This window comes from Berghia stephanieae, unplaced genomic scaffold, assembly GCF_034508935.2.
Source record: "Berghia stephanieae isolate SIO BIC M18660-M18661 unplaced genomic scaffold, UCSD_Bste_1.3 scaffold1086, whole genome shotgun sequence".
NCBI lineage: Eukaryota > Metazoa > Mollusca > Gastropoda > Nudibranchia > Aeolidiidae > Berghia > Berghia stephanieae.
The window spans coordinates 1-14,583 of record NW_027622053.1 but is presented as its reverse complement, the minus strand read 5'-3'; the positions used below and the strand labels follow the sequence as shown (position 1 = coordinate 14,583).

The following is a 14,583-nucleotide window of genomic DNA, read 5'->3' as shown; positions in this document are numbered from 1 at the left end:
TTGCTTTCAGTACAATGCCAAACAACTTAGCCACTTAAATATTTTTAGAAAATTGAGCTTTTATATAGAGCAGTATCCACTAAATGTGTTCAAAGCGCTTTACAAAGGAAGGGTCCCTGACCAACAGCAACACGTAACATGTAGAACGAGACATAACGCCTGTTAGGCGATATTACAATTTTTTCTGACAGAGACATTGTTAACGGCCAGGTACTTATTTTACACCTGAGTACGGCAAGAGAATGTGAGTAAAGAGTCTTCTCCAAAGACTCAACTATGAGCCAAGCGAGGCTTGAACCCAGGACCTTACGATCCAAAAGCGAGTGTCATACCACAAAACCACATAGTCGCACAAAAAAATTAGCCACTCAAACCCAATCCCTTCCCTCCCCCAATCCTTGGAGTATTCAAAAATTAAAATAATCTTGTCTCCCTCAAGGCTACTCACATCAAAAGCAACTTCCTTGAGTAACTGTTGCAGACTTCCACCGGCTTGGACTGCGATGGTGGCATTGCCAGATACAAGATGGCTGGCATCAATGTAAGCCACGGCACGACTACCAAGAATGTGTTGTCGATTCTGGTTGGGAAAAAAAAGATTCTTAACAAGATTCTTAACACCACTACCACATTATCTCATTCAACTATAGTTTCATTCATCCGGAAACCTGAAACGTCCATTTTATCTGTTTTCGTAATTAAATTGAAGCTTACATTCAATTTCACATTGTTATTTATTTCTTCGAGCAGCAACATTTACATTTCCTTATTCTACTGATCATAACAGGACTTGACTATTCAAAAATAGATCAATAGATCATGGGATGGAGTTATAGATGCTTGTTTTGATCAGTTTAAAATAACCACTCTCGCAATATAAATATTATATCTCTTTTTTTTTTTTGGGGGGGGGGGGGGGGGGGGGGGGAGTATACGGCACTTGCAAAACTTTTAGATCATTTTAGAACCAGTAAACAGAAAGACGATGAGGGAAACGTTCTGGATTTGAAGTTAAAGCAAGAAAGAAAAAGTAAGAAAAGGTGATTGGTTCAATTAGGGAACAGAAGATTCCACGAGTAATCTATCAATGTCCCTATTTTGACATTACCTAAGCTTAAATGGTATAAATGGTAGTTCTGGATAAATAAATTAAATTGATGTATAGATAGTATGCGCTTGGCTAAGAAGCTCATAACATTGACATCCGGAAGTATAACGGACCAACACACAAAACTATGTGTATCCATGAACGTTTATAGTCGGGTTAATACAGTTCAGTGAGCATCACTCATAAACGCGGATGGCAAAAAAAACAATAACAAAGACCTGAGTGACGTCATCTTCGAACTATCTATAGACAGATACCAAGTGACCAACAGAAAAAGAGAAAAGAAGGTTTAAATGACCTTGATGTACATCAGGGCTCCAGCATTGGAGAACTCTGACCCTCCCCATGACACGACCTTGACCCCACGAGATGGCCTCCATAGGTGAAGGTTGTGTAGATACTGTATACTCTTGACCAGCTGTGCGATGATGGAGGTACTGACGACAACATCTTGAGATGGGCTGAATGGAAGGGAGGAACGAGGAGCCCCTACCAGCGTGTAGTGATCTGGGGGAGGCAGAGTGGTAAATTATTTTTTTTTTAATTTTTAATGAGCTTTCATCAGTGCTGATGGTGACAAAAAGTGAGAAAGTAGGAAAATATTGAACGACTTTCAGCCCCAATTTTACTGCACTAACCCCTACTCTTAGAGCAATTGAGATAACTGTCATTCTTATTCTAGATAATTTCTGGAGTGTGGGGAAACTGCACTTGTTCGTTCTACCACACATCAAGTCTCTCACTGCCAGTACATTTGATTGAGGGAAATGTAATTTTTTTAAAAGGAGGAAATTCTTCCTCTGGCTCCAAAATCATGGATATCCGCGGATCTGAGGAAAACCATCAGCACTGCTTTACATAGCGCAATATCCATTAAACATGCTCAAAGCGCTTTACAAGGGGTCCCTAGCCAACAGTAATACTTAACTTGTAGGATGAGACATGATACCTGTTCGGGGGGGTATAAAAAAAAAAATTTGGGAGATAGACAACACTGATAACGTATAGTGAGTATAGTGGTATGAGTAAAGAGCCTTTTCTAAGGACTCAACTAAGCGCCGCTCAGAGTGGTACTCGAAACCAGGACCTTCCAATCCAAAGAAGAGTGTTATACCACGAAACCACATGTACAATGTGGAATCAAATTTTTCTCATTTTTTGTTTTGCACTTAATGAATGTTATATCTTACGGTTTTAACTCGGATAAACAATGAAGCCAGTTGTTAAAGCTATGATTGCTCTGATATTTAGTGAAAGTAGAATCAAAACACTCGCAGTGCAGGCTGAAATATTATACCCTCTAAATAGCTTGCCATTCATTCCTGTTTATGAGGCAAAAATATAACTCTTATTTAAATTTAAGTCAATTTAACATAGAAATTCAAGGATAGTGATGATGATGATGATGAGGATGATGACGATGATGATGGTAATGGCGATGATGATGATGATGATGATAATAATAATCATAACTTTCATGAAGATTCAAAATAATATAATGGTGGAAAAAAGAAACCCAACCTTTTTCCTCAGTGCCTTGTATAGTCGCGACAATGTTCCGAATCTTTTGTCTCCTATTCTTATTGCATACTGTTAATGCCACCACAAAGGAATCTGTGAAGGAAATAATAATAATAATAATATTATAATAATAATAATGATAATAATAATAATAATAATAATAATAATAATAATAATAATAATAATAATAATAATAATAATAATAATAATATTATTATTATTAATAATAATAATAATAATAATAATAATAATAATAATAATAATAATAATAATAATAATAATAATAATAAAAAATATATAATTATCATTTTTTGAATTTAAAAAATGAAGAAATTTATAAACAAAATGTAGATATCAAACAAAGTTTATGCAATTACTTAAAAATTGGCCTCGAGATGAAGTCTCTAAATAGCACTCTCCTTATCAAGTTTAAAACAATTTCATCTTATGATATCATCAGTTCTATCTCGTAAACTACAAACGTTTTCATTCAAACACAATATGCCAAGTTGCTGTAGTAGTATTGTTGTTACAAGCAGATCTACATCTGATGTTTTGTTTTTGTTTTTAAGGGTTTTACGACACTTGCAACACATTAAGGTCATATCAGCGCCAACAATTCTAGAATTACAATTAGAGCACCCAAGAAAAGGTAAGGCAAGGGGGAATTGGTTCAAATAAGAAACCGGTGTAGATTCCAAGAGCACACTATCAGAGTACTTAGTTTGAGATCACCTAAAAGTCTCATCCAGCAACAAGCATAGGTCTCCACTAAGAGGAACACACTCAAATATTTACAAATCATATATGTAAACAAAACATAATACACTGCATAACAGAGAGATGATTTACAAGGAAAAAATATCATCTTCACAAAACTAACTATACATTCGACTGTTTCCCTCTCAGCCAGGGTATCAGGCCAGGGCCAGGACAAAACACAGTAATCTCATTCCAAGACAAAGACAGAAAGCAAGTTGGAAAACAGACATAGGGAGATAGAAGACACGGTATGTACCTCCCTGCCCACTGTGGGAGGTCAGGAATCCCACCCAGTTTCACACTATTTTGAAATTTGTTTTCATCCATATCATACCATTACGATACGATATGTCACATATTATTAAAAATTCACTTCTCTTTCCTTATAAATAAATAAAGAGATAAAAATAAATAAATGGAGAGTCGCCGAAACCTTTTAATTTTCCCTTTGATGAGTAGAATCTTTGAATGGACGGCTGGTCCCCGCTTTGTTTGATATCGTCGTCCTCACTATTATCGTAATCATCATCGTCTCCATCAGTAGTGGAGGCAGGGGAGGGAATCCAGTCCTGGTTTATTAGAGCGATGAGAGTGAGTGCCTGGTGTGTAGAAATGGTCTGGCACGGAATTGACGGTTTCCATAGAAACGGTTGGTCTGTGGGAGAAGGAAAGGACAGGGAAATTGACCAATAAATAAATAATAAATAAATAAATAAATAACTTCATTAAAAAAAAAAAAAAATAGCATGGCACTGTGATTTGTTCTTCGTCGATTTTTCTGTAACTTGCTAACCTTTAAATTGTGAAAAAAAGAGAATTTAAAAAAAAAAAAAATTGATAGTAAATTAGAAAAACTGTGTATATTCTACCTGCAGCAAATGATAAAATGTCATAAGATAGAGTAGAAAGTTGGAAATGTAACATTTGAACGATTTACTTGTTGAATAACTTTTGATGATAACATTGCAATGAGTTTATAATAAAAAATAACACCTATACTTAATGATGATAATTATAATGATCACACACAACAATTGAGAGGATATTTAAACAAAATTAAAATAAATTATGCCCTTCCGCCACGACATCGTTGCCTAGGCATTCCACGAAGGAATATAGATAATCCATCAAACAGGATGTCTGATGTCAACAGGAATCACCCATGTTGTCCAACGTGAGCATATTGGGGGTTAATAATCTTGCTCAAGGAAAGCAGGGCTCGAACCCTGGACCTTCCGGGTCACAGTGCAATAACCACTCAGCCACTCCCCCCCCCCCCCCTCCATTTAAAACAAAAAGAAAAAAAAGAAAGGCAACTGTACTCACCCTCCACATAAGTAGCTGCTGAGGCATAGGGCACAGTGTCGGGGTCAATGGACAAGCCTTTTTCAAAACGATGGTCGTCCACATCCCAATACAAAAGTACAGACACCGCTCCGCGTCTTTCTGCCTCCATCACCTAAAATAGACCACAAAACACAAAAATAAGTTACTTGGGTCTATTAACTCACTCAATCCTAGAGATTTTTGCTACTTTTCAAAATTGGAAGAAAAAAAAAATGGATTAAAAATGAGCATGTACATAGATGGAAAAGAACAAAGCAGAAACCAGTGGGAGAGGAAATAGGAAGAAGACGATGGAGGTGGATTGGACACACCCTTAGAAAGAATGACTCCACTATAACAAAGAAAGTATTGGACTGGAACCCTCAGGGCAGAAGATCAAGGGGAAGGCCACGAGGAACATGGAGAAAAATTAAAGAAGCTGATATACAGAGAAGTGATAAGACATGGAACGGGAAAAAAAAAGTTAGCTCAGGATAGAGAAGGATGGAAACTGTTTGTCTGTGGCCTATACCCTGACCCAGGGTGAAAAAGGCAATGATGATGATGATGTACAGAGATAGTTTTATTCAACTATCATTAACATGCAAAAAAACCCCACAACATTAGCTTTGATACTACGCCTATAATTTATCTCATAAACATGCAATAAATAGGCATGGGGTAAAAGTAACCCCGGGTATACTACGGGTATATATATATATATATATATATATATATATATATATATATATATATATATATATATATATATATATATATATATATATATATATATATATATATATATATATATATATATATATATATATCCTTTCTTTAAAAAATATAGCATTGTGGAGAACATTGTGCTTATTTGAGTCAATAAAAAAATTGATACGGCGCCCAACTCTACTGAAAGATTTGAAAATTAGAAATGTATTTTTTACAGATAGATAAACAGATAACTTGATTTCCTTTTATAATTTAAAGTCAGTTTGAAAGTTCGTTGAGTCAAACAGATAATATCATGAAATATGTAACGACGACACTTGGCTCCCAAAATCAACTAATTTTGACACTGTAAAAAGTTGTCAATTTGCGTCATCTATTTATGACATCAAGTATTATTACTTCCGTTGTGTTGTTTATTTAGCGGTGATCAGTTTTGTTATGGAGTATTATGTTCTAATTGCGTGTATGTTTGTGTGTGTGTGTCTGTGTGTGTGTGTGTGTGTGTGTGTGATTTGTGTAGTGTATACATGTGTGTGCGTGTTGGCATATTTCAGCAAATCGTGGCATTCATAGTGATATTATTCACATGATCACATGAAGGTATTTCAGTCGCCATTTTGATTCTTTTTTTTTTTACTATTAGGGTTAGCTCGAGAGGTTAGTCATAAGTGTTATTAAAGGTGCTAGGGTGTTTGTTTTTCCATAAGTTAAGTAAAGGGGAGACATTCCGAAAGCTGCTACATCCCCAGTATTCTTTAAATTTGTATTTTCACCGTTGATATTTTGTCAGGCATTTATTTATTCAGTTTGTCATTATATAGAAGTAGTTTAAAAACTCTAGAACAAACCTAGAGAGATTTGTGAAAGTTTATAATTTCCTAATTTGACCATTGTTTTGATTTTCGGCCGCCATTTTGATTAGTTAAGTATTGAAAGGTAGTGCAAAGCAGTCCGAGAGTTGTTTTTTTCTATTAGGGTTAGATTGAGAGGTTAGTCATAAGTGTTATTAAATGTGCTAGGGTGTTTGTTTTTCCATAAGTTAAGTAAAGGGGAGACATTCTGAAAGCTCCTACATCCCCAGTATTCTTTAAATTTGTATTTTCACCGTTGATACTTCATGTTGGGCCACATAGAAAAATCAACCGAAGATATACCAAATTACACAGACAACGTTGTTTACCAATCTGCCCTCATTAAATGATGGTGAGTACAGTATTGAATGAAAATAGTTCTTTCCCCGCGAAATTGCGGGCTTTTTACTAGTATATATATATATATATATATATATATATATATATATATATATATATATATATATATATATATATATATATATATATATATATATCCAAATGATAAGCACAAATACTACCATCTCCACTAACATGAACACAAGTCTGCCATCCATACCTTATCCGCCACTGATGTCCGTCCCATCCGAATCAAACCAGTCCTACCGGACACTGACACGCCAAACAATTCCAACAACTTGAAGTCAGACTCCAGTCCATAGTGACCGTAGATCAACGGTGCCTGGGAATGAAAGGGATAAATAGGTATAATATCACTAATAGGGGCTATGTGGTCTAGTGGTATGACACTCACTTTCTGATCGGAATGCCCTGGTGTTAGAGCCTTGCTCGGTGCACAGATGAGTCCTTGGAAAAGTTTCTTTACTCATATTTTCTCACCGTACTCAGGTAAGATAAAATAAGTAAAATATGTACCGGGCTGCTAACAGCGTTGTCTCGGTCCGAAAAAATTGTAATATCACCTAACAGGCGTCATGTCCCGTCCTGAATGTTAAATGTTGCTCTTGACTGGGGACCAACCCCTTGTAAAGCGCTTTGAGCATGTTTAGTGGATATTGCGCTATATAAAAGCTCAATTATTTATTTTTAAAAATCTCAATTACTGATATACAATGGGAAAGCAAATCTTGAATCGTGTGTCTTTCAGTGGGTGCACACGAGACCATTTGTACTGTAATCTTCTTTTCTTTTTTTTTTTCATTGTTGTTTTAACCAAATGAAAAAACACATTTTTTTTTGGACAATAAAATATAATTATATCCTGGCCACTCACCACCATGAACGCCACCATCACCACTGCTTGTACTGACACGAGACTTTAATTTCGCATATGAGAGACACAGAGAGAGAGAGAGAGAGAGAGAGAGAGAGAGAGAGAGAGAGAGAGAGAGAAAGAGAGAGAGAGAAAGAGAGTGAGAGAGAGAATATTCACCTTGGTAATTCCAGGAGGAGAGAATGAGACATGCGGATGGCGCCACCACTTCTCTGTGTACCCATCACTTTTCCTCCCACTTTTATCTCTCTTGACCCTTGAACTTCCCTCCGACTTTGACCTTTCAACTTTGCCTCCAACACCACCACCACCACCACCAGGATCAGGCTGAGAACTTCTTGTAGTATTGCCAGTAAGGCTAGTTTTGGAAGGAGGTGAAGCGGGACTCCGGACAAAGTCAAAGGAGTGTATGAGGGTGTCGTTGATGGCGTGAAGCACTTCAAGACGATTTGGTCTATCTGGGTCTGGGTAAGTGACCAAAATTTCATGTTCCTCAACGTGCACAGAATCCATCCTGTAAAAAGTGTAATCATATAAAAAACAAAACAAAACAAAAATTTAAAAAACACATTAAGTTCTATGTCAGAAACTGGACTCTTATCTGCAGGTTGTTATTTTGACATAGAAAAAAAAAAAGATATAAATCATTCTTCATTGTCAAATAAAATGATCTAGTTTTTAAAGGGAATGCTGAGTCCTTGGAAAAGACTCTTTACTCACATTCTTTCGTACTGAGGTATAAAATGAGAACCTGGCGTTATCTGTGTCGGAAAAAAATTGTAATATCACCAAACAGGCATCATGTCTCTTCCTACATGTTAAGTGGTACTGTTAGCTAGGGGCCACTTGTAAAGCGCTTTGAGCACTTTCAGATAAAGATCTGAACAAGTGTGTACGAAAGGTGCCAGACAAGAAAGAAAAATAGAAGAGAAAAACCATCCCAAAAAATCAGTCGAGGTAGACTGATTTATTTGGGATGGATTTTTTTCTTCTATGTTTCTTTCTTGCTTTGTCTGACACCTTTCATACAAACTTGTTCAGATCTTTATCTTATACTGGTGCCTGCTCCTTCATTTCTTTAATTTGAACACTTTAAGTGGATGTTGCACTAAATAAAGTTTTTTTGTTGTTTTTTTTTTTTTTTTAGGACCAAGCCGACTGCATCCACACTGATAACACATTTATTATAAATATAACATTTTTATAAAGTTGGAACTATTTCCAGTTTGATGTAGATGACTAGAATAATATTATAGTCAAATCAGCTATTTTTTTATTCTAGCGGATATAGAGCTTGAGCTTTTTTAAATGAATATATATATATATATATATATATATATATATATATATATATATATATATATATATATGTATTAATACCGGATAGGGAGACTTTTGGTACCCCTATTAGTTCATTTTACAGTACTTTACCAATAGGGAGACCAAAATCCGGTCCCCCTATTGATTTGACCTCTAGCACATTCACTTTTCTATTTTTAGTTTAAGGTTGTCAACCCAACCGTCAAGGATATATAATTGTAAATCATAGTATTGAAGTTATTTGTTAAACACCACAGTAAGAAGAGTTATGCCTAAATTTTCACGTTGGTCAATAAGGTGACCGCCTGAAAAAAGTACAATAGGGGTACCAGTGTTTTCATCGATATATTTCAATAGTGAGGCAATATATCTTTCCGAAATTTTCTCTAAAATTCTAGAGCATTATATGGATTTTTATAGTAATGAAAACCTAATATAAAATTGTGTGAAAGTTGATGAACTGAGGAATGAACAAGATATACGAATTATAATCTATTTTTAGAAACAGATTTATCGAATCTTGGTCCGGATTCTTATCTTGGTGACAAGAGACAAGCAAACATAGTAACTCTTTTTTTCGTGAAACGTATGTTTAGTCAATTTCGCGCATAAAGAGGCACTCGGCACTCACTCACTCTGCAAGTCGGTAGTAGGTGGTTATCAGTTATCAGCTCGGCCTTTAGTTCTTAGTCAAACGCTTCATCAAACCCATTATTGAGTAGCATGTTGATGCCTGATGCCAGTTGAAGCCATCTCGACGTCGTGAAATGGAGCATCTTCTGTCATAGCAGTAGAATCGTCAGATGCCGCATTTAAATCCTCCATTCCAGGCGTTGCTGTTGCCATATCGATCTTCGAAATGATTTGGTCTAGACGTCAAGTTGACCCGTTCTATGTCTGAAGAGATTTTAAAGTGCAATACCTAACATTATAACTTGATCTACAAAAGTCTTTTTAAATGAACCGCTGTGTTTCTATATTTTTCAAGAACCAAGGATATCTGATAACCACTGACTACTGACTTACAAAGAGAGTGGCCGACGGACGTCCTCTCTATAGCCGCAAGTATTTTTTCGTCACTTGCTGAGTTCCAAACTAGACGTCTATGGCATCGTGGGGTAAATTGATGCTGGAGGCATCATTGAAGAGACACCGAGATAATTATAATGGTAAGTTATTGGCCATTCTTATTACATCACAGTTGATTTAAGATTTTCAATAGGGTAGACATCACACACCGATTGATGATTGTCACTTGTCAGTCAGTCATTTGGAAGTGGAGTCAGATAATTCGGGAACTTCTGTAGACTGTAGATTCACACTAGTGAGTAAGATCTGTCGTTTACTACTAATACTACTACTACTACCACTACTACTTTTAGTTTTAGCGCTATCCAACTCAACACTTCTCGTGTTTATTTTATTTTGGCAAAACTAGAATGGATTTTTGAAAAGAATATAAAATAATTTAAACTTAAACCTGTCTTTGCATCTTGCTTTATGCATACAGTATGCCATATCACAGCATTCACAAAATCATAGTTTAATGTTGAGAATATGCTATTTCTTTTGTAACTTCAGATCAGAGAGATTTGAGCTTTAAAAATCCTGAAAAATGTCTTGCTGTCAATCCAGACAACCCTTTTGATGTGATCTATGATGTTAATGGTAAGAATGTAATTTGATGAGGAAATGAATAACATTTAGGTACACATAGTTTGCTTTTTTTTTTTTTTTTTTTTGAGTCATGATGTGTAATACTATTACAGTCCACTCCGGATAATTGCAACTCATTTAATCGCAACTTTCGGTTAATCACAATATTTCCTAAGCAATGGAAATAATTCTATATAAAAGTCACTGGTTAATTGCAACAAACTTCGGTTTTTTAAAAAGTGGTAAATTCAAGAAATCAAACAGTATATCATGATTAAATTTCATCATGGATGAAATCGTGACAGGTTGAAGAATCGAGAGTGAGCAGGATTTAATGCTACAGTAGTGTGTCACCACTCTGTTAGAGTCGAAAGAGGGCGGGGCTCTGCAGTATGGGTTTGTGACGTCATCGGTGGCCATTAAATAGAAGAGGGGTGGGGCTGGTCATAATCTTGACAACAGGTTATAAATGACAGTTATAAAGAGAGACTGAGCGATATCCTTTGTTTTAGGATTAACAACTGTGCATTGTGACCAATGAGTTTGGTGAGAGCTTATTGTCTCTCATTAAGGCTAATCTCTTTAACTCTGACAAATGTTGAATTGTTGAGAAAAAAGATTGAAACTTCTTCCAATCTGAATAAGATATCGGCTTGCTTCATAGCTGCTTTTGGTTGACAAATCTACACGGGGCTGCCATATGGTTTTTGTTTCAATCAAATTGCTCTATATGTGGTTGACTAAGAATATTATTTACTGGTTTGAGTTGACAATAAATGTGTAAAATGTTGAAATAGTGGACAGGAAACTGAATTTCGGTTAATCCCAACATTTTCGATGATCCCAAGGTATTGCGATTATCCTAAGTGGACTGTACCTGAATCTTGAACGAAAAACTATCATATGGATATGATTATAGACAGATTGGTTTCTGGAATTATATTTCCGTCCTCCCTTGCCAACTCTGACGTTCTTGAAATTTAAAAGAAAATAGCCAGAAGGTTTCGGACTTAATTTCTTTTTTTTCCAAAGGACAATAGTCATAAGGTAAATAATTTTTAAAAAATCCTTTTACAGCATAAGATGGCATGATTTTTTGTTTAAGAGTTTAGAGAAAAACTTGCACATGATAGTCTTCAGCTTTTTTTTGTTGTTTTTATTTTCTATATAGACTCCAACTCAGAGCCTGAAAGTGATGCAGAACAAAGTTCCATATCACATGATTCATTTGTGGTAAGTATGTACATTAAAATAAAATCATAACATTTGTATAGCGTTTATCCACAGTTGGCACCATGCTCAAAATGCTTCACATCACCATATTTTGTGGTGGACAAAACACATTTGCCACAAAAGATGAGACCTGCAGTCTGTTAGGCGCAATACAATATTTCAGGACAAGGACAACACTGTTTTACACCAGTGAGATCTCCTAGTTTTTTGTTGTTAAAAATTTTTCTTTGCAGTGGACTTCGCCAACAATAACACTATTTTAAACCTTCCTCGTTATATTTTGAAGTGATATTCATTGATGAGCCATTCACATTTGAAGTCGTTTGTTTTTTATTTGACAAAATGTGAAAATGATGCGTTTCCAGGAAAAATTAAAATAGCTTCTGTTGGGATTATACTTTTGATCTCGCATTTTGTCCATATTCTCTTGCATCGTAATGTTTATCAACTTTTTTTGTTAACTATATTGCAGTTGCAAGGTTAGGAAGTTCATATTGTTGCAATGACAACCGTTTATATGTCCAGAATCGTAGTGATATAAAAAATTGTTTTGTAGTTGTTGGTCCTGGTGTAGGATTTAAAGAGTTGGTTAAAAACGGTTTACTGAAACCCTGGTTGGTGTATCTATATTTATCCAAGCACAGTTGAACATATTAAATACTTAGACAATATGTCTGCCTTTCTCAACTCTTTTTTATTATACTTGCATTATTAACCAGCTAATTGTTTAGTTGGATTATTAAACAATGGCTCTTCATGTTTATTGTCAACATGAATAAATTGATTGATCTGTCATCTTTTCCACAAAATATACAGGGTCCCGATTTTGTTGCTGACTCCGAGTCTGATTCCTCTACCTACTCTGTGAGGTACCCAATGCTGAGTACATCATTGTCTCTGGAACCTAGTGCTCATTCCCCAACTCAGTCAGAGCCTCATCCACAACTATCACAGACTGAACCTCGTTGCCAGTCTGGGACCCAGGTTCAACCCGAATGCTATACACTTGCAAACCAACGTGTTACGTGCAATGGTGAGTCATTTTTTTGTCATTCTTCTCCTTTGATATTTGTGGGATCAATTTTAATTTACCCATTCCTTTTAAAAGAAAACTTCCACCCCCTCCATGGTGCTGCATTTGTGTTATTGCATTTTTTTCTGTTTTGGCAGTGCTGCGTCGCAAAATACGCTACCATTTACATAACAAGCACAAATCCAAATTTGATAGGGTGGACATCTTAGAATCTGAAACCCCAATGTGTGAGTGATATCAGTGAAACCAGCCATAAAAATGTTCATGTTTATTTTATTGGGGTTTTTTTTGTCTGTAATAGACTTAAATTGCTTGTATTGTAAGTGTTAAAATGGTTTTTTTGTTACAACCCATCTATATATTAAAACTGTTTCTTTGTATTTCTATGATGCTTAAGGCTTTTTTTCACAGACCAGCTGGAAACTTAACGAGAATCAGAGTAGATAACATTTTTATTAATCTTGCAACCTAAACAGTATATGATGATTGGGAGCATTTAAAGAAAAGCACATTTTCTTTTTAATTTGTCGGTACTAAAATTATACTTTGATAATGTCTGCTGTGCTACAAACCCTTTTGACTTCCAGGTTCAATATTTTTCTTTATTCTAAAATTCTTGGGTGTCCTTTCAATGACAACTGAGATCATTAAAATTCAGCTCACAACATGATGTGTGTAGATTTGATGAAAACATATGTTCGAGTTGAGAAGCAGTGTTCACGAACTTGCTGATCGTTTTTACTAGCATTTATTTTCCTAACTTACCTGTGTCAATTAACAAAGGCAAGACTCAAATATTTTCTATCTGAACAGTGTGTTGTTATTGAAATATTTCCGGCATATACATGTCATATTTCATTCCCACAAAATATAAATCAGGATTAAGTTGTCTGGGCATCAGCATCGTTCAGGCAGTTGGGGGGAAGTCTTTAAGGAATTAATGAAGCCGATGCTCAACCGGTCTGGAGGACGTTTGATTGATGTCGGCTGTTTGTTCTGCCAGCCGGTGATGTTTTCTCACTCCCTCAATGACAAAGAAAGTCATTGTTATGACTATGAACTATAGTCTATTATTACTTTTGTTACTATATTAATTGTTACTTATTGCCGCTACTGTTATTATTATTATTATTATTATTATTATTATTATTATTATTATTATTATTATTATTATTATTATTATTATTATTATTATTATTATTATGATATTGCCTTCATTGCATTCTATTACTATTATTGATATAATTAATTTCTGATTGTTGTAAATAATTTATGTGAATTGAATTTTGTCGATTGGCCAAGGGCCTACAATAAACTTAAATGAAATGTTAGTCTTTGGATAGGACTTGGGTCTATTCTTGATTGCTTTTCCGCCTGGGTCGAGTGAAGCATTTGGAGTAAATTTTGTTGCTCAACGTAAAAAACATGACGCTTACCATTCCGCTGATACTGATCCCTCCAAGGGGTGGTTGGGGAAAAACCTAAAATTCTTTTGACATTCTGTCTGATTTTTCGCTGAAACAACAAAGGACAATCTATGTATTCAGATGAGACTTCAATGTGTTACTATTCCGATTTATGTTCATATTTTGATTATAATGAAGAGGGAACCCTGAACCCAGTGAAGTGGGTGGATTGATCTATTTATTTCTATTTCAAAACAAAAATATGGCGTCTTTTCACTGGATTTGTTATGTGGCAGAGGTCTCCACAAATCTAACATACCTCTTCCAAAGGAATAGATGGTAGAAAAGTATATAACAAGAAGGAATTATGACAGTTACTTGTCCAGGCCTTAAATATTTGG

General features: G+C 35.3%; 2 protein-coding genes across 2 annotated transcripts; one reads left to right on the top strand and one right to left on the bottom strand.

Annotated features, from left to right (window-relative positions):
- Positions 1-448: 448 nt before the first annotated feature.
- LOC144960935 (aminopeptidase NAALADL1-like) lies at positions 449-8,047 on the bottom strand (the record flags this gene model as incomplete). Its single annotated transcript, XM_078894317.1, has 7 exons — positions 7,694-8,047; positions 6,860-6,982; positions 4,718-4,850; positions 3,825-4,046; positions 2,630-2,722; positions 1,407-1,615; positions 449-580 (listed from the first exon to the last, which is right to left on the bottom strand). Coding segments are annotated over exons 1-7 (1,266 nt in total), but the record flags the coding sequence as incomplete, so codon positions are not given.
- A 1,433-nt stretch (positions 8,048-9,480) lies between these two features.
- On the top strand, positions 9,481-12,776 carry LOC144960936 (uncharacterized; the record flags this gene model as incomplete). Its single annotated transcript, XM_078894318.1, has 4 exons — positions 9,481-10,023; positions 10,436-10,522; positions 11,682-11,743; positions 12,560-12,776. Coding segments are annotated over exons 1-4 (430 nt in total), but the record flags the coding sequence as incomplete, so codon positions are not given.
- Positions 12,777-14,583: the final 1,807 nt, after the last annotated feature.